The sequence below is a fragment of the Pseudorca crassidens genome, chromosome 2, assembly GCF_039906515.1.
Source record: "Pseudorca crassidens isolate mPseCra1 chromosome 2, mPseCra1.hap1, whole genome shotgun sequence".
Lineage (NCBI taxonomy): Eukaryota > Metazoa > Chordata > Mammalia > Artiodactyla > Delphinidae > Pseudorca > Pseudorca crassidens.
The window spans coordinates 151,270,406-151,291,690 of NC_090297.1; the positions used below are offsets into that span (position 1 = coordinate 151,270,406).

The 21,285-nt window shown below is 44.9% G+C and overlaps 1 protein-coding gene and 1 pseudogene across 1 annotated transcript; both read right to left on the reverse strand.

The window, feature by feature from the left end:
- Nucleotides 1–4,901: 4,901 nt before the first annotated feature.
- Nucleotides 4,902–6,988, reverse strand: LOC137219947 (LRRN4 C-terminal-like protein). The gene has a single exon (XM_067729294.1). It carries the CDS (start codon nucleotides 6,320–6,322, stop codon nucleotides 5,630–5,632), a length of 693 nt encoding a protein of 230 aa, XP_067585395.1. The 5' UTR covers nucleotides 6,323–6,988; the 3' UTR covers nucleotides 4,902–5,629.
- Nucleotides 6,989–7,141: 153 nt separating this feature from the next.
- Nucleotides 7,142–8,558, reverse strand: LOC137219946 (seipin pseudogene; annotated as a pseudogene).
- Between the last annotated feature and the right edge of the window lie 12,727 nt (nucleotides 8,559–21,285).

Sequence of the window (21,285 nt, forward strand, 5' to 3'; positions counted from 1 at the left end):
AGTGGTTCTTTATTTTCTGCCTTAACAGAAGGGGAGCAGGTTACAAATTGCTTGTAAGTATACATTGTCCAAAAACCTCTTCTGATTGACTTTGATGCGTAGGACAGCCCACTACAGTTAAAGAGTCAGAAATGGACAGTAAGGGAAGATGACTCACAATCCCCCGGGGATTACAGAGACTCCCACAGTGGAAAATTCACCCACAGGTGAATGTATTAAAGAACAAGAGCGGCTCCTTTGGATGGCCGATTGGTTTAGTGGAAAGCTCAGCAGAGTTGGATCCCAGCCAGTCCCAGCTCTTCCCATTTATATCAACTTGAACTAGTCACGTTCTCTTCAAAGCTTAATTTCCTCCTCTGTTAAGGATGATAAACTATTGCCTGCAGTTCAAATTTTGCCTATGACTTGTTTTTATATGGCCTGAGAGTTAAGAATTATCTTTATATCTTTAAATGGTTAGAAAAAATCAAAAGAAGAATAATTTGACATGTGAAAATTATATGAAATTCAAACTTCATTGTCCATAAGTAAAGTTTACTGGAACAGAGCTGCTCTTGTTTTTTTTTACACATTGTCTATGGCTGCTTTCAACTACAAGAGCAGAATCAGTTGCGGTAGACACCATATGGCCTACGCAGCCTAAAATATTTACTTTCTAACCCTCTGCAGAAGAAGTTTGCTGATCCGGTGTGAAATGGTCCATCCACTAACTTCACTTCTCCATCTACCTCATTTCACAGAATTGCTGTGAGAATTAACACGCGCTTTGGGCTTAGTAAACTGTAAGGTTCCATGAGACGCAGGGTGTTACTACTACTGGACCTCATTTCTCTCAATACCATCTTAACAAAGGGAGGAGAATCTGGAAGGAATATTTTATACGACAGATGGGGAAACTGAAGTTGAAGAAGGGAGACAAAACAGTCATGCAGAAATAAATGCCCCTATTTCACCCACAAGGCTTCCGCAGCCAGGGCCTCAACTATGTACCTCTGCAAATCTCAACGTACCTCTGAGAAGAACAGAATGGGGAGGACCATGCATTTTTCAGAAATTTTATGAGACAGTTGTTAAAACACACCCATTACTAAAAAGCAAATTACATAAAGTTACAATCAAATAAATTATAAAAGAAAAGGTAATAAATACTCAAAATTCATCACTTCCTGATTATTTTACAACATTTTATTACTATCTCTGCTTTTGAAGTTATTTATGTCTTTTGTATCTGCATGGTGAAAATACTGTAGAATGGTGTGCTTCTGCACAGCTCTTCCTGCCTTTGCATTCAATGATGTCACATTTGGTATCTTGAAATTAGTTTCGGTGAGAGTGTTTACAACTTGACACATGGCAAACCCTATAAATTAGGCGTTCCCCTCACCACAAAGCTGGGCTTAAACACTTACCTGCACACTGCTGGGACCAGAGCTTCTGGTTACAGGAGGTTCACAAGAGATATAGTGGGCGAGAGAGTGGAGAATGATAGAGGACAGAGGGCGGATGCCACAGGTATAAAAGAAGAGGAGGCCGCTTTTTTCTTGGACCAAGAAGCCTTTGAACTAGGAGTATTTGGAGACTAAGACTCCAGTACTTTCCCCAGGGAACCCTAGAGCCTTAGTGTCTGCAACCATTACTGTGATTCACATTCTGGTTATATCTCCAGAGCGGTGAGGCCTGAAAGAACCTGGTTGCATAAAGACAGGGTCATTGAGGCTCAGAGAGATGAATGACTTGCTGGGAGTCAATCAGTGCCTCAGAGCCAGGTCTAGAATCCCAACTCCTTCTCCCAGACCAGCTCTTTGTAGGACAGTGATGCTGTTTTACCAAGCACCTGCTGATGACAGGAAATGAATATGTGGACCTGCATGGCTGTTGTCTTCCCATCAGGTCCCATTGAGGACCTGCCTCCCTCCCCTTTTGTCAACAAATGTCAGGGGCCTTTGCCACACAGAAGAGTCTGACCACCCATGTCCTCAGCTCACCTGTACCTTTGCAGCTCTCTTTCTCACAGCCTTCAGTCATCTCTCTGGACCATTCTCCTAACACAGGCTCATTAAGAGCATATGAAGTGTTGGGCTCATGGGTAGGGTGACTGACTATGGCTTTGGGAAGCTCCTGTCTTCTAGGCAGGCTGTCAAAGGGTGTCTTTGATCTGGATTTCTGCAGGAGCCTACCAACCAAGAAGGTGCACAGGACGAGGCAAGAGAAGGTGTTCAGGAAGTGGTCTGCTCTCTAAGCACGTGAAACGATTTTAGATCGTCACTTGCACTCTGTATCATCATCATGCACACAGTAGGTTCTTGGAGAGTCATGTTTGGAAGGAACCCAAAAGATCATCACGTCTAGTACTTCGTTCTACAAATGAGGAAACTGATGTCAGAGAGAGGAAAGACATTCCTAGTAAGTGATGGCGTCGGATTCAAACCCAGGTCTTTCTGAAATTTGTTCTTTTCTAAAAACAGAGCTAGGATTTGGAACCAAGATGGCGGAGTAGAAGGATGTGCTGTCACTCCCTCTTGAGAGAACAGCAGAATAACAACTCGCTGCTGGACAATCATCAAAAGGAAGACACTGGAACTCACCAAAAAAGACACCCCACATCCAAAGACAAAGGAGAAGCCACAATGAGATGGTAGGAGGAGCTCAATCACAGTAAAAACAAATCCCATAACTGCTGGGTAGGTGACTCACAGATTGGAGAACACTTATATCACAGAAGTCCACCCACTGGAGTGAAGGCTCTGAGCCCCACGTCAGGTTCCCAACCTGGGGGTCCAGCAACTGGAGGAGGAATTCCTAGAGAATCAGACTGTGAAGGCCAGTGGGATTTGATTGCAGAACTTCAACAGGACTGGGAGAAACAGAGACTCCACACTTGGAGGGCACACACAAAGTAGTGTGCACATTGGGACCCAGGGGAAGGAGCAGTGAACCCAGTGGAGACTGAACCAGACCTACCTGCTAGTGTTGGAGGGTCTCCTGCAGAGGCAGGCAGTGGCTGTGGCTCACTGTAGGGACAAGGACACTGGCAGCAGAAGTTCTGGGAAGCACTCCTTGGTGTGAGCCCTCCCAGAGCCCCACCTACCAGCAGTCAAGTGGATTAAAGTTTTACTGAGCTCTGCCCACCAAGCAACACCCAACTCTACCCACCACCAGTCCCTCCCATTAGGAAACCTGCACAAGCTGCTTAGATAGCCTCATCCACCAGAGGCCAGAGCAGAAGAAAGAAGAACTACAATCCTGCAGCCTGTGGAACAAAAACCACATTCACAGAAAGATAAACAAGATGAAAAGGCAGAGCGCTATGTACCAGATGAAGGAACAAGATAAAACCCCAGAAAAACAACTAAATGAAGTGGAGATAGGCAACCTTCCAGAAAAAGAATTCAGAATAATTATAGTGAAGATGATCCAGGACCTCGGAAAAAAAATGGAGGCAAAGATCAAGAAGATGCAAAACATGTTTAACAAAGACCTAGAAGAATTAAAGAACAAACAAACAGAGATGAACAATACAATAACTGAAATGAAACATACACTAGAAAGAATCCATAGCAGAATATCTGATGGAGGAGAACAGATAAGTGACCTGGAAGACAGAATGGTGGAACTCACTGCTGCGGAACAGAATAAAGAAAAAAGAATGAAAAGAAATGAAGACAGCCTAAGAGACCTCTGGGACAACATTAAACGCAACAACGTTCACATTATATGGGTCCCAGAAGGAGAAGAGAGAGAGAAAGGACCCGAGAAAATATTTGAAGAGATTATGGTCAAAAACTTCCCTAACATAGGAAAGGAAATAGCCACTCAAGTCCAGGAAGCGCAGAGAGTCCCATACAGGATACACCCAAAGAGAAACACGCCAACACACATAGTAATCAAACTGGCAAAAATTAAAGACAAAGAAAAATTATTGAAAGCAGCAAAGGAAAAACGACAAAATAACATACAAGGGAACTCCCAGAGGGTTAACAGCTGATTTCCCAGCAGAAACTCTACAAGCCAGAAGGGAGTGGCATGATATACTTAAAGTGATGAAAGGGAAAACCTACAGCCAAGATTACTCTCCCTGGCAAGGATCTCATTCAGATTCGATGGAAAAATCAAAAGCTTTACAGACAAGCAAAAGCTAAGAGAATTCAGCACCACCAACCACCTCTACAACAAATGCTAAAGGAACTTCTCTAAGTGGGAAACACAAGAGAAGAAAAGGACCTACAAAAACAAACCAAAACAATTAAGAAAATGGTCATAGGAACGTACATATCAATAATTACGTTAAACGTGAATGGATTAAATGCTCCAACCAAAAGAGCATTGCTGAATGGCTTGCTGAATGGATATAAAAACAAGACCCATCTATATGCTGTCTACAAGAGACCCACTTCAGACCTAGGGACACATACAGACTGAAAGTGAGAGGATGGAAAAAGATATTCCATGCAAATGGAAATCAAAAGAAAGCTGGAGTAGCAATACTCATATCAGATAAAATAGACTTTAAAATAAAGAATGTTACAAGAGACAAGAAAGGACACTACATAATGATCAAGTGATCGATCCAAGAAGAATATATAGCGATTATAAATATATATGCACCCAACATAGGAGCACCTCAATACATAGGCAACTGCTAACAGCTATGAAAGAGGAAATCGACAGAAACACAATAATAGTGGGGGACTTTAACACCTCACTTACACCAATGGACAGATCATCCAAAATGAAAATAAATAAGGAAACAGAAGCTTTAAATGACAGAATAGACCAGATAGATTTAATTGATATTTATAGGACATTCCATCCAAAAACAGCAGATTACACTTTCTTCTCAAGTGCACACAGAACATTCTCCAGGATAGATCACATCTTGGGTCATAAATCAAGCCACAGTATTTTTTATTTTTTCCTTTTACATCTCCTTTAATGTTGTTACAGTGAATATACAATAAACACAAATGCGGGAGGGGGACTCCTTTGCTATTATTGTATTATTATTATTATAATTTTACTAGCAAAACCGCAAGCTTGTCCCAGACAGCAGCTTGGGCAGTCCTTCTCTTCTCCACCCCATGTCAGTCATTTATTTCCACCCGCCTCAGACACAGGTAGATTCTAACTCAGTGCGCATCCTCACTATCTAAACAAAAAGGCAGAAGGAGAAGGAGTGGTCTCTAGCCCCAAACTCCCATACGGCAGCAGCTTATTCTCAAAACCCCACGGAAGCCACCCATAGTGGCAGGACCCTTTTGAGGCTGTACGACAGAAGTAGACTAACCGTAGCCAACGGGCCGAATCTGGCCAGGGCCTGACTTGTAAGGCCCAAGAGCTAAGAATGATGTTTACATTTTTAAATGGTTACATGGTTGTGTAAGAACTACAGGATATCTTCGATTTTATCCCCTGGAACCACAAAGCCTAAATTATTCTGGTCCCTTAAGAAAAAATTTGCTGACCTTCTCTACTCCTAAACCTAAGCTCGGGGCAGAGTGGAAAGTCTGGGGCCTGAACCGACACAGTGGGGGCCCAGCGCCCGGCCTTCCATCCCGCCGTCTGTCGGGGGCCGCCACCTCCCCCGGAGTGGCGCCGGGCTTAGCTTGGCCGGAGAGGCCCCCGGGCGGCCTCAGACTCCCGCGCCGCTCGGGCGGCCTCGGTGGGGGCAGCCCCAGCGCTCGCGCAGGCAGAAGTGCCAGACCAGGGCGGAGCAGCTGAGCAGGGCCAGCGCCGAGCCCACGCCCACGGCCCCGTGCAGCAGCGTGAGTGGCCTCGGCAGCACAGTCAGCCGGCCGCAGGGCCCGAAGGCGGGGCCGCCCGCGCCGTCGAGGCCCTCGGCCCCGGGCACGCTGCTCTTCCCGGCCGCGTTGGAGGCCACCACGCAGACGACGTATGCGCCCCCGGGCTTCAGGCCCTTCAGCTCCGCTCGGCGAACCGTCGAGTTGAGGGGGGGCCCCTTCTGCGGAGCCCCGGCGCCTTCCCAAAGCAGCAGCCAGTACTGGTGGACCGGGGAGAAGGAGGCGCACCAGTGCACCACGGCGCGGCCCGCCTCGGCCTCCATGCGCACTTCCCCCAGGCGTGGCGGCTCGGGCGGCTGCGTGGCGCTGGAGAGGCCAGGGCACAGGCACGTCGTCGGGCCGGCCCTCTGCAGCTCCTGGCAGGGCACCTGCAGGTGGCGGCAGCGGTCGTAGTCGCAGGGGACAGCCGGCAGAGGTGTCTCATCTTGCTCCTCTTCTTCCGCGTCTCCCGCCAAGGGCTGCGCTCTGGGAACCGAGGAGAAGGTGACAGCCAGGAGCCACAGAAGGCGGGGATTTCCCGGCATGGGGTCGGTGGGTAGGCCTTGATGCAGTGAGTAGCAGGCCGGGGGTCCTAAGAGGTCCCCAGGAGCACAGGCTGCGCAGTCAGGTTTTCTCAGTGTCTTCAATTTCAATTCTGTTTTGGCTCAAAGCTTTTATACCCCTCAACTGTGATGTCACCACCTGGCCCCCCTTCCCCTGCCCCCCTCCCCAGTGAGTGCCAAGAAGAGGGCTGGTCCCTTCAGAGGGCCTGAGTCACGGGGCCAGGGGTGGGGGAAGCCACATGCAGCGGTTTCAGCTGGAGGCCAGGATGCCTGGGTTCTGAAAGAGCAGTGGAATGTGGAAAGCAGCCAGGAGCTGAGAATCCAAAGGCTGAAGTCATGTGAGGGGGTGAGGAGGGGAACACAAAGGACGGGGCCACCTGGCTGGTATCAGAGAGAAAAACAGCTGTGGACAGCATGGGGCCTGGGCTACAAAATGCTGTTTCAGTAAAAAATCATACCACATCCATGGCAGTCATTTCCTGTCTTCTGCCTCCCAATGGACTGAGAAAGGGAGGGGTACGGAGGCCAGAATGATGTATCCCAGCTTTCCAGACCCGCCCTATGCTATCCCCCTCCCCAGAGGGAGATGAGAGTCACATGGATGGAGTGGGCAGGTTTTCGCTCCTTGGACGTCCTAGGCTGATGAATGGAAACAGCTGTGCCTGAAATAGTCCAGGGTCTGGAGGTCTTCCCCATCGGTAGCCCCTGACAAGACAACCTCCTCCAATCGAGGTGGGGGATGCCTGGGGAACATCACGTTTTCAAATGGCCCTGAATCCAGTTCAGAGTCAGGGAGGCAGCTGGCATGAAAAGAGTTTATTGGGGGAGCCCCGGAAAGGGAAAGGGATCGGGGGGGTGAGGGCTGGAGTGTGGGGACTCTGCCCTATTCTCTTCAGGAACTAGAGCAAATGGGGCGCTGTCGGACAGTGCCTGTGGAGGGTTCAGAGCTGCCCACGGTCTCCGGGGCAAGGGCAGCGGCAGAAACAGGCAGGTTGGCCTCCGTCAGCAGAGCTGCATCTTCCCAGGAGCCTGAACCGTCACTGGCCTCGGGCTCTGGCTCCTCCTCGCCACTCAGGGGCTGTTGATCTGGTTTCTCCTCCTCAGACAGCTGGCCTTCTGGCTCCGAGGGATCTGCACGGCTCTCACTATCCTCTGTAATGGGTGATAGCTGAGTGGACTCCTCCTGGCCTTGGGGCCCTGTGCCTGGCTGATGGGCAGAGATCCTCCGCTGGACTTCCTTGTGGGACCTGTCTCTGTTTCGGATGTTTACCTGCAGAGAGAGGCGGTGTCGGGGCCAGATGCCCCGCCACACCCACTGCACATAGCTGAAGAGCACGATGACGCTGAGGAAGGTGAAGTTGCTGGCGACACCAACGAAAGCGCAGGTCATCGGGAAGTTGTACAGCAGGTACCTGAGCCCAGTGAAGTGGGCGTGGATGCGGAGGTGGGCTCCGTACAGCTGGACGCACTTGCTGTGGATCTCGATAACGGCTCCGGTGGTCGGCACATACGAGTTCTCCCTGTATTCTGGGTACAGCTCCACCTCCAGGACCTGCTTCTGCTCTGCAAAGCCAAACAGCAGGAGACTAGAGAAGACCAGTGTGTCAAGCATCTGGAGCAGGTTTGAACGGTAATGCAGCATCACGGAGCGTGAAGAGGTGGAGATGATTCGGCCGCCTCTGGTGTAGCATGAAATGGTGACCAAGAACATGCCCAAATCTTGATTCACAGGAGACTCTGGCAGCTCAAGCTCTAAGGTAACGCGGTACGGCTGTCCATACATCAGCACCCGATCACGTCCACCCTTAGCCAGTGAGACATTGGCAACAGGGAAGGAGCAGAGTACGGAGGCGGAGGAATCACAGTCGGTCCTGTAGTAGAAATGCACGGGGCTGAGGTGGCTGACTGTCGGCATGTAGGAATAGTAGAAGGAGCCATAGAGGAAGACAGACACCCAGAGCAGGAGTAGGATGGTACAGAAGAGCACCCCAAACTGCAGTAGCAGCTTGCGGGCACGGCCTGCCAGGACGTGGCCCATCTCCTGGGCCCACAGTAAGGCAGGTACTGGTGGGCCATTGACCATGATGGGGAGTGCAGGGGGTCTGGCCCCGGGTTCAGGCCTTGAGTTCCTAGGTGCTCTGCCACCTGGACGCCACCCCTGGCCATGGGATGAAGCAGCTGGTGGTTCCAGCCGCGCACGGCCCGGGCAACCGCGAGAAGCCACAGTATTTTTAAGAAAATTGAAATCATATCAAGCATCTTTTCTGACCACAATGCTATGAGATTAGAAATGAGTTACAGGGAAAAAATGTAAAAAACACAAACACATGGAGGCTAAACAATACGTTACTAAATAACAAAGAGATCACTGAAGAAATCAAAGAGGAAATCAAAAAATACCTAGAGACAAATGACAATGAAAACACGACGATCCTAAACCTATGGGATGCAGCAAAAGAAGTTCTAAGAGGGAAGTTTATAGCTACACAAGCCTACCTCAAGAAACAAGAAAAATCTCAAATAAACAATCTAACCTTACACCTAAAGGAACTAGAGAAAGAAGAACAAACAAAACCCAAAGTTAGCAGAAGGAAAGAAATCATAAAGATCAGAGCAGAAATAACTGAAATAGAAACAAAACAATAGCAAAGATCAATAAAACTAAAATCTGGTTCTTTGTGAAGGTAAACAAAATTGATAAACCATTAGCCAGATTCATCAAGAAAAAGATGGAGAGGACTCAAATCAATAAAATTAGAAATGAAAAAGGAGAAGTTACAACAGACACCGCAGAAATACAAAGCATCCTAAGAGACCAGTACAAGCAACTCTATGCCAATAAAATGGACAACCTGGAAGAAATGGACAAATTCTTAGAAAGGTATAACCTTCCAAAACTGAACCAGGAAGAAATAGAAAATATGAACAGACCTATCACAAGTAATCAAATTGAAACTGTGATTAAAAGTCTTCCAACAAACAAAAGTCCAGGACCAGATGGCTTCACAGGTGAATTCTATCAACCATTTAGAGAAGAGCTAACACCCATCCTTCTCAAACTCTTCCAAACAATTGCAGAGGAAGGAACACTCCCAAACTCATTCTATGAGGCCACTATCACCCTGATACCAACACCAGAGAAAGATACTACAAAAAAAGAAAATTACAGACCAATATCACTGATGAATATAGATGCAAAAATCCTCAACAAAATACTAGCAAACAGAATCCAACAACACATGAAAAGGATCACACACCATGATCAAGTGGGAGTTATCCCAGGGATGCAAGGATTCTTCAATATACACAAATCAATCAATATGATACACCGTATTAACAAATTGAAGAATAAAAACCATACGCTCATCTCAATAGATGCAGAAAAAGCTTTTGACAAAATTCAACACCCATTTATGATAAAAACTCTCCAGAAAGTGGGCATAGATGGAACCTACCTCAACATAGTAAAGGTCATATATGACAATCCCACAGCAAACATCATTCTCAGTGGTGAAAAACTGAAAGCATTTCCTCTAAGATCAGGAAAAAGACAAGGATGTTCACTCTCACCACTATTATTCAACATAGTATGGAAATCCTAGGCACGGCAATCAGAAGAAAAAGGAGTAAAAGGAATACAAATTGGAAAAGAAGAAGTAAAACTGTCACTGTTTGCAGATGACATGATACTATACATAGAGAATCCTAAAGATGCCACCAGAAAACAACTAGAGCTAATCAATGAATTTGGTAAAGTTGCAGGATACAAAATTAATGCACAGAAATCTTACATTCCTATACACTAATGATGAAAAATCTGAAAGAGAAATTTAGGAAACACTCCCATTTACCATTACAACAAAAAGAATAAAACACCTAGGAATAAACCTACCTAGGGAGACAAAAGACCTGTATGCAGAAAACTATAATACACTGATGACAGAGATTAAAGATGATACGAACAGATAGAGAGATATACCATGTTCTTGGATTGGAAGGATCAATATTGTGAAAATGACTATACTACCCAAAGCAATCTACAGATTCAATGCAATCCTTATCAAATTCCCAATGGCATTTTTTATGGAACTAGAACAAAAAATCTTAAAATTTGTATGGAGACAAAAAAGACCCCGAATAGCCAAAGCAGTCTTGAGGAAAAAAAATGGAGCTGGAGGAATCAGACTCCCTGACTTCAGACTATACTACAAAGCTACAGTAATCAAGACAATATGGTACTGGAACAAGATAGAAAGCCCAGAGGTAAACCCACGCACCTATGGTCAACTAATCTATGACAAAGGAGGCAAGGATATACAAAGAGAAAAAACAGTCTTTTCAATAAGTGATGCTGGGAAAACTGGACAGCTACATGTAAAAGAATGACATTAGAACACTCCCTAATACCATACACAAAAATAAACTCAAAATGGATTAGAGACCTAAATGTAAGACCAGACACTCCAAAACTCTTAGAGGAAAACATAGAAAGAACACTTTGACATAAATCACATCAAGATTTTTTTCATCCACCTCCTAGAGTAATGGAAATAAAAACAAAAATAAACAAATGGGACCTAATGAAACTTAAAAGCTTTTGCACAGCAAAGGAAACCATAAACGAGACCAAAAGACAACCCTCAGAATGGGAGAAAATATTTGCAAATGAATCAACAGACAAAGGATTAATCTCCAAAATATATAAACAGCTCATGCAGCTCAATATTAAAAAAAACAAACAACCCAGTCCAAAAATGGGCAGAAGACCTAAATAGACATTTCTCCAAAGAAGACATACAGATGGCCAAGAAGCATACGAAAAGCTGCTCAACATCACTAATTATTAGAGAAATGCAAATCAAAACTACAATCAGGTATCACCTCACACCAGTTAGAATGGGCTTCATCAGAAAATCTACAAACAACAAATGCTGGAGAGGGTGTGGAGAAAAGGGAACCCTCTTGTCCTGTTGGTGGTGAGAATGTAAATTGATACAGCCACTATGGAGAACAGTATGGAGGTTCCTTAAAAAACTGAAAATAGAATTACCATATGATCCAACAATCCCACTACTGGGCATATACCCAGAGAAAACCACAATTCAAAAAGACACACGCACCCCAATGTTCATTGCAGCACTATTTACAATAGCAAGGTCATGGAAGCAACCTAAATGCCCATCGACAGATGAAGGGATAAAGAAAAGTGGTACATATATACAATGGAATATTACTCAGCCATAAAAAGGAATGAAATTGGGTCATTTGTTGAGACATGGATGGATCTAGAGACTGTCATACAGAGTGAAGTAAGTCAGAAATAGAAAAACAAATGTATATTAACACATATATGTGGAACCTAGAAAAATGGTGCAGATGAACCGGTTTGCAGGGCAGAAATTGAGACACAGATGTAGAGAACAAACGTATGGACACCAAGGGGAGAAAGCGGCTGGGGGTGGTGGTGTTGGTGGTATGCTGAATTAAGCGATTGGCATTGACATGTATACACTGATGCATATCAAATTGATGACTAATGAGGACCTGCTGTATAAAAAAATAAATAAAATTAAATTTAAAAATAAATAAATAAAAACAGAGCTAGAACTTGGTCTCTTAACTCCAGGCACAATTTGAAATTCACAGAACCGTAACTTTTTAAAGATAGTAATCTACTATATATTCCCGGAAGTATGCTGAGCACTGTGAAATGAATTCAATAGACACAGTTCCTGCCATCTATGATCTGGTTTATAGTTTAAGACTGATAGATGAACATAGATGGGAAGGGAGTTTTAGACTTAGATAATGGATATATGAACAGAATTTACATTCTATGGCTGGTGATAATAGATGTAAGCTTGGTGCAGAGGGGAAAGCATGGGTTGGAGAAACAACCACCTGAGTTCAAATCCTATCTTTGCTGTTCGTTAGCTGTGTGATCTTGGATAAGCTACTCAGATTCTCAGAACCTCGGATACCTGACCATAAAATGGGGAGAGTGATATTCCTTAAACAAGGATGTTGTGAAGCTTAAATGAGATATTTGTAAAGTATTTAGTATAGTACCTGGGACTTAACAGATGTTCAAATAATGGTGACTAGTGACAGATAGTGCAAGGTATGGGGAGTGGGTTGGGCCAGAAACATGTGAACCGGAGAAGAAAATGATTTACCTCCCTGGTGCTGGTCACGGTAACAGCAAAAATTCCTCATATTTGCATGTCTCCTTGTAATGTACAGACGGCCCTGAGAGAAAAAGCAGTGTTGGTCCTATTTCCAGGCTGACGTACCTTCATATTTTTTCAGCTGAAATGCACTGTTCCAGGCATGTTCTAGATTACGGGGCTTTAGTGATGCAGAAGCAAATGCTAACGGAAAAGGCAGCAGCCCAGAATCTGACTTGAGTTCTTTGAGCTGCTATCTCTTTCAGGCGCCACTCATTCTTCTAGTTTGGGGAAGGCCTAGAACCCCCCAAATGTCCAGGATTCTGAGCGCGAGCAAAGAGGGCTGGAAAGAGGCGTCATGTGCTGACTCAGGCCACGGCGCTCCAGAGCACCACTGAGGGGTGGGGTGGTCACTAGCACCTGGTCACTCCAGGGTCACTTTCCTGATGGCCCTTCCAGGTTGGCACACACCCCTCCCAGGCTCAGGGAGCCTCATTACCCCAGGACAGCTGCTTCTGGACGGCTGCTCTGGGTTCTGTGCAGGCAGCCTCTGGCATTCAACCCAGTTGAAGCCGGAGTGTGAGGAACTAAAGACAGGACAGGTGATGCATGTCAGTGACCGGAGGGAGGCAGAAACCACTCCCGGCTCCGCTGGTCTGCGTGGATGTCGGCTTAGCCTGCCAAGAGCCTGCGGGAGAGAGTATAAGTACGTGGGTGTCCACACGTGGAGAGTGGCCCGGTGTGGTGGGGAGCTTTCATGCACGGTGTACATGGAAGAGGCATGTATGTTTATGTGTATATGAGTATGTTTGTGGCATGGGTGTTTGAGTGCATGCTGTATGTTGTGAGAACGGTGGGTGTGTGTGAATGTGCATGTGAGCTGTATATATCCAAGATGTAAATAGATTGCAAAGAGGCTGATGCCATAAGCCACAGACAAAAACTTTGTAGACGAATGCTTCTAACATGAACCTGTATGTGTCGTGTGTCTGTGTGGTTTGGGCATATATGTTTGGTCTAGTGCTCTGTGCGTTCAAAAATGTGTGCAAGTAGGGCTTCCCTGGTGGTGCAGCGGTTGAGAGTCTGCCTGCCGATGCAGGGGACACGGGTTCGTGCCCTGGTCTGGGAAGATCCCACATGCTGCGGAGTGGCTGGGCCCGTGAACCATGGCCGCTGAGCCTGCGCGTCTGGAGCCTATGCTCCGCAACGGGAGAGGCCACAACAGTGAGAGGCCCGCGTACCGCAAAAAAAAAAAAAATGTGTACAGGTAGATGAGTGAGTGTTGTATGCATTTGTACATGAGGCTCTATATGTGAGTGTTGGGTGTGTTATGTGTGTATCTATGTAAGTCTGTGTGTGCTTCTGGCCCAGGCTGGGGGCAGGATATTAGTGTGGGACAGTGAAAGATTCCTATTTTCCTGTGGGCCCAGGATTCTCTCTCCCATAGTCTGTTACAATTTATCCATCCTGAGTGAAATCCTAAAGGTTTGGATAAATCAGTTAAGGCTTTGACCCCCAACAATGTATCCACTTGCTGCTTACACCAGAGCCACCCAGAGACACCTCCCTGATAGGTCCCACCACCAGGAGGAACCTCTGACCCAAGGGCTGGACCAATACAGCCTTTCTTAGCCTCCCCTCATTCCGTCCCTCAATGAGCAGAGCCTGCAGCATAACCCGAACAGTCCACCCTGGCCACCCCCCGACACAGTGCTTTGTTGCAAATGTCCCAGTTTCCCACCCAGGACCTAGAGGGGCTGGTTGGAAGGCCCAGATTATTTCCTCACTACCTTGTCATCTCCGAAAGCTGCTCACTCTAATAGGCCCCCTCTGCTCTGCGGCTGACATTTCTCTCTGCTTTTGTCTAATGAGGTACAGGAGGCTGCTGAAACTGACAATAGAATTACCTGGGATGCTAGATCCTGTCAATCTCCATCAAGAGCCCAGGGAGAAAGCAGTCAAAGCACCAGGACACCTTGGTTCTGTTATTGTCACGGGGCTCACCGTGAGAGCAAACAACACAACCTTTCCCCTAGACGCACACCCTGGGCTGATGAGTCAACCTGGCTCCCAGCCCAGGCTGCAGCACCCACCTCGCCAGCCGTGCCAAGGAGCCAGAACTGGGAGAGAATGCACCTCACTGCTGGGGGTACTCAGACATCAGCTAGACCTCAGATCTGCCTGAGGTTGACTCAACAGCCTTTCCCCACCTTAATGACTTAATGGAAAATCCAAAGCCTTTCTATAATTTCCTGGGTGACTTATCTCCTCTTAAACACCTCTGGTTTTGAGCTGCTGATGGATTATTTGATACATGGACCATCTCTGATTCCTCCTCCATCCTTTTCCAGTTCCCATGTGTGATATTGTGATTTATAATGAGAAATGTATATTTGGTCTTTATTTCTGGCACAGAGCTCCTAAAACCTTTGGAATCTTCTAAGCGATAAGAGCGATAAAGGTGTCTTGATATTCACAACAAATTCCTTTCAGTCACACCTGAGTTAATGTTAATGAGGTAAGTTTTGGAAAGCACCTAAGGATGGGGGCTGGTTGCAGGGGGAACTAACCATGTGATTGGAGGGCTGGAACTTTCAGTCCCATGCTCCTAACCTCGAGAGGGGAGTGGGGCTGGAGACTGAATCAGCTGCCCATGGCCAATAATTTAATCAGTCATGCCTATGTAATAAAGCCTCAATAAAAACCCAAAAGAATGGGGTTCAGAGAACTTTCAGGTTGGTAAACACATGGAGGTGCTAGGGCAGTGTGTGCCCGGGCAGGACATAGAAGCTCCGTGTCCCTTCCCACACACCTTGCCCTACTCACGTCTTCCATCCGGATGTTCATCTCTATCCTTTATCATATCTTTTCATAATAAACTGATAAGCAATATGTAAACTATTTCTCTGAGTTCTGTGAGCTGCTCTAGCAAATTACTTGAATTAAGGAGGGGATGGTGGGAACCTCTGATTTATAGCCAGTCAGTCAGAAGCACAGGTAGCTGGACTATTGATTGGCATCTGGGGGGGAGGGCAATCTTATGGGACTGAGCCCTTAAGCTGTGGGATATGATGCTGGCTCCAGGTAGATAGTGTCAGAATTGAGTTAATTTCTTGGTAGCATTGGAAAAAAACACACATTGGAATCAGTGTCAGAATCGGACCACCATCTCAACCCACTGTGAAACTCAGTCTTTTTCCTCAATTGACATTTTTTTCAATTTATTTGGTTTTTTTAATTGGAGTAAAATTGCTTTACAATGTTGTGTTCGTTTCTGCTGTACAAATGAAGTGAATTAGCTATATGTATACCTATATCCCCTCCCTCTTGGACCTCCCTCCCACCCACCCCCATCCCACCCATCTAGGTCGTCACAGAGCACCAAGCTGAGCTCCCTGTGCTATACAGCAGGTTCCCACTAGCTATCTGTTTTACACGTGGTAGTGTATTTATGTCAAACCTAATCTCTCCATTCATCCCACCCTCCCTGTCCCCCACTGTGTCCACATGTCCATTCTCTATGTCTACACCTCTATTCCTGTCCTATAAATAGGTTCATCTGTACCATTTTTCTAGATTCCACATATATGTGCTAATATACGATATTTGTTTTTCTCTTTCTGGCTTACTTCACTCTGTATGACAGATTCTAGGTCCATCCACATCTCTACAAATGACCCAATTTGGTTCCTTTTTATGGCTGAGTAATATTCCATTGTATATATGTACCACATCTTCTTTATCCATTCATTTGTCATTGGACAATTAGGTTGTTTCCATGTCCTGGCTATTGTAAAGAGTGCTGCAGTGAACACTGGGGTACATGTGTCCTTTTGAATTATGTTTTTCTCAGGGTATACGCTCAGTAGTGGGATTGCTGGGTCATATGGTAGTTCTATTTTTAGTTTTTTAAGGAACCTCCATACTGTTCTCCATAGTGGCTGTATCAACGTACATTCCCACCAACAGTGCAAAAGGATTCCCTTTTCTCCACACCCTCTCTAGCATTTATTGTTTGTAGATTTTTTGATGACGGCCATTCTGACTGGTGTGAGGTGATACCTGATTGTAGTTTTGATTTGCATTTCTCTAACTATTAGTGATGTTGAGCATTTTCAAGGATGTCCACTCTTGCCACTCTTATTCAACATAGTTTCGGAAGTCCTCGCTATGGCAATCAGAGAAGAAAAAGAAATAAAAGGAATACAAATTGGAAAAGAAGAAGTAAAACTGTCACTGTTTGCAGATGACATGATACTATACATAGAGAATCCTAAAGATGCCACCAGAAAACAACTAGAGCTAATCAATGAATTTGGTAAGGTTGCAGGATAGAAAATTAATGCACAGAAATCTCTGACATTCCTATACACTAACAACAAAAAATCAGAAAGAGAAATTAAGGGAAAAATCCCATTTACCATTGCAAAAAAAGAATAAAATACCTAGGAATAAACCTACCTAAGGAGGCAAAACAACTGTACTCAGAAAACTATAAGATACTGATGAAAGAAATCAAAGACGACATAAACAGTTGGAGAAATATACCATGTTCTTGGATTGGAAGAATCAATATTGTGAAAATGACTATACTACCCAAAGCAATCTACAGATTCAATGCAATCCCTATCAATCAAACTACCAATGGCATTCTTCACAGAATTAGAACAAAAAATTTTACCATTTGTATGGAAGCACAAAACACCCCTAATAGCCAAAGCAATCCTGAGAAAAAAACGGAGCTGAAGGAATCAGGCTCCCCGACTTCAAACTATACTACAAAGCTACTTCGTAGCTATTACTAGCTACAAAGCTAGTAATCAAGACAGTATGGTACTGGCACAAAAATAGAAATATAGATCAATGGTACAGAATAGAAAGCCCAGAGACAAACCCATGCACATATGGTCACCTAATTTATGACAAAGGAAGCAAGAACATAGAGTGGAGAAAAGACAGCCTCTTCAATAAGTGGTGCTGGGAAAACTGGACAGCTACATATAAAAGAATGAAGTTAGAACACTACCTAACACCATTCACAAAAATAAACTCCAAATGGATTAAAGGCCTAAATGTAAGATCAGACACTATAAAACTCTTAGAGGAAAACATAGGAAAAACACTCTGACATAAACCACAGCAAGATCTTTTTTGACCCACCTCCTAGAGTAATGAAAATAAAAACAAAAATAAACAAATGGGATCTAATTAAACTTAAAAGCTTTTGCACAGCAAAGGAAACCTTAAACAAGATGAAAATAAACTTATAAAAAGAACTTTTTTTAATGGGAGAAAATATTTGCAAATGAAGCCATGGACAAAGGATTAATCTCCAAAATATACGAACAGCTCATGGAGCTCAATATCAAAAAAACAAACAACCCAATTAAAAAATGGGTGGAAGACCTACATAGACATTTCTCCAAAGAAGACATACAGATGGCCAAGAGGCACATGAAAAGATTCTCTTAAATTGACTTAAAAAGACTTCTCAAAGTTAGTCTTTTCAACAATGGTGCTGGAACAAGTGGACACACATATGCACAAAAATGAATCTCAACCTATACCTCACACCTTACACAAAAAATTAACTCAAAATTAGTTTAAAATGGGGACTTACCTGGTGGCACAGTGGTTGAGGATCCGCCTGCCAATGCAGGGGACACGGGTTCGAGCCCTGGTTCACGAAGATCCTACATGCCGCGGAGCAACTAAGCCTGTGAGACACAACCACTGAGCGGGTGCTCTGGAGCCCTCAAGCCACAACTACTGAGCCCACGTGCCACAGCTACTGAAGCCCATGCGCCTAGAGACCGTGCTCCTCAACAAAGAGGAGCCACCACAATGAGAAGCCCGCGCACCACAAGGAAGGGTAGCCCCCACTCACCGCAACTAGAGAAAGCCCGCACGCATCAATGAAGACCCAATGCAGCCAAAAATAAAATAAGTAAATAAACTTTTTAAAAATTAGTTAAAAATGGATCATAAGGACCATTTTACATATGGATCATATGTAAACCAAAAAACTATAACACTTCTAGAAGAAAGCATAGGAGAAAGTCTTTGTGACTTTGATTAGGCAAGGAGTTTTTAGATATATAATAACAAAAGTATGATTCATAAAAGAAAAAAAATGTATCCATGTTCAAAATTGAATTTTATATATATAGATATAATGTGTTCTGAGAGCTTTACCTTTCTCTGCACCTTTATATTTGCTTCCAGTTCCTAACTGATACCATGTACTTGTGAAAGAGACCATGGAAAAGACACCTGGGTTGATCAGATAACCAAGAGATCTCTGCTCCTATTGAGGCCTGACCCACAGGCTTGCAAAGGAGCGGGGGCGGGGGAAAGGGTAGGGTACATGATGTGTTGCACTTTATTAACCCAAGACAGAAGAATGTGTAAAGGGTGGTGAAGTCTCATTGGAACTGACTGGGATTTACCACAGGGAAGGCCAAGACTTGGGGCCAAAGGCCCACCCAAGCGATTAGCCAGTGACCCACTAATGGGACCTGTGCAGTTGGAAGAAGGAAGGGTATTCTTTGTTCTTCACCATCCCTGTAAGAAAAGGGCAGTTTCCTGCACTTGGGAACCTGGAGCAAGTGCTCCATTTCAAATAATTCACTCACCTGCGATTGAGGTGCTCTTGCTACTGGGTGTCCATGTGCTCTAATTCTGGTTTGGGATATGTTCTGTAAAGATTTTGACAATGAAAATGTGTTTTTCTTTGTTAAAAAAATTTATCAGTGTACTAGAAGTAGTATATCTGTAGGTACAGGTCCATCTCTGCCCACAGGTAGGGGTGTTTTTCTTCATTTAACAGATTGACACTGGGGTCTGTTGCCCAGAGCCTCCCAACCCTTAACCATTTCTAGGTGAAGGCAGAAAAATCCACAATTAGTCACTCCTCTAAAGACACTTCAGCTGAGGTAATAAGCCATTTGGAATGTTCCCACTCCAAAAATAAGTGGTAAATATTGTAATTTAGCAGATAGAGTCTTAAAGGGAAAAGCAGCATTTGACTCATCTTTGATTTCTCCCCATTAGATTTGGCCAGAAAATAGATAATATGCATTGATTGGTTTCCAAGCCCAATTCAGTAGAGCGGGAGTGCTGATTCCTTTCCTTATCCCACTTGTCTCTTATCTTTTTATGGAATTAGATGAGAAGCTATGGTCTGAGTGACCCTTGTGGTCTAAAACAGTTTGCATATGTACTACTTGAAAGGGCTGTCACATAGCTACAGATTCCATTGGCCACCAAAGACTGGAACCCACACATATGTCCCATAGGAAAGGAATTTCTAGAATGCTGCTGCTTCTCTGGTGGTGCCCTCCCTGCCTGATGCTTCACATTTTGGAACTCTGTTCCCTGCACAGTAGATAGATCAGGGCTGCAGTCTCTCCCAACCTTAGCCCTTGGTGCTAACTGTCCTGCAGGGAAGTGCCTGTGGGGTTGTACTATCCCATAAGCCACTCAGGTGCTGAGAGTAACCACCATTGGGATGACACAAGCTGAAAAAAGAGTCCCCCCACCACTCAGTGACACCTTTCTTCTTTCCCCTAGACCGGAATATTGATTAGGGAGCGCCTCGACATGACATTCTTGTGCTGTCCTTGAGATTAATTTGTCAGCAGGAGGGAGCAGACTATGTAACCAGATATAAGAATTAATTTTTATGTTGAGGGAGAAAATTTAAAAAGAAAGAAAGCATCATATAACGATTTTTTTTTAAAGAAACATTAATTTTGCTTTAAACTTCTTTTGTTGGGGCTTCAGTTCTCACAGCGGCACTTGGCCTCCACAGGGCAGTAGGACCAGGCCCAAGGGCTAGAGTTCTATTCTCTTTTTGTAACCTTGGAATCTTTTGTTGCTCAAAATACAATTAAAAATGGCAGAAACTTGTTTGTTGGGAAAAACGAAAAAATGATAAATTAGATATTATTCAAAATTAAAACCTTTTGTTATGCAAATTACACTGTTAGTAGAATACAAGCCACAGATGGGAAGAAAATATTTACAAATCGCATTTTTGGGGTTTTTCTTTCTTTTTTTTTTTTTTTTTTTTTGCAGTATGCGGGCCTCTCACTGTTGTGGCCTCTCCCGTTGCAGAGCACAGGCTCCAGACGCTCAGGCTCAGCGGCCATGGCTCACGGGTCCAGCTGCTCCGCGGCATGTGGGATCTTCCCGGACCGGGGCACGAACCCACGTCCCCTGCATTGGCAGGCAGACTCTCAACCACTGCGCCACCAGGGAAGCCCTGGGTTTTTAAAATAAATTTATTTATTGATTTTTGCTGTGTTGGGTCTTCGTTGCTGTGCGTGGGCTTTCTCTAGTTGCGGTGAGCGGGGGCTACTCATCGTTGCAGTGCGCAGGCTTCTCATTGTCGTGGCTTCTCTTGTGGAGCACAGGCTCTAGGTGCACAGACCTCAGTAGTTGTGGCACGTGGGCTCAGTAGTTGTGGCTTGCGGGCTCTAGAGCTCAGGCTCAGTAGTTGTGGCACACGGGCTTAGTTGCTCCATGGCATGTGGGATCTTCCCGGGCCAGGGCTCGAACCCGTGTCCCTTGCATTGGCAGGCGGGTTCTTAACCACTGTGCCACCAGGGAAGTGCGCAAATCACATTTTTGACAAAGGACTTGTATTCAGAATATATAGAGAACCCTCAAAACTCAACAATAAAGAAGCAAACACCACCTAAAAAATGGACATAAGATTACAACAGGCATTTCTCCAAAGAAGGTACAGGGTTGGCAAATAAGCACATGAAAAGA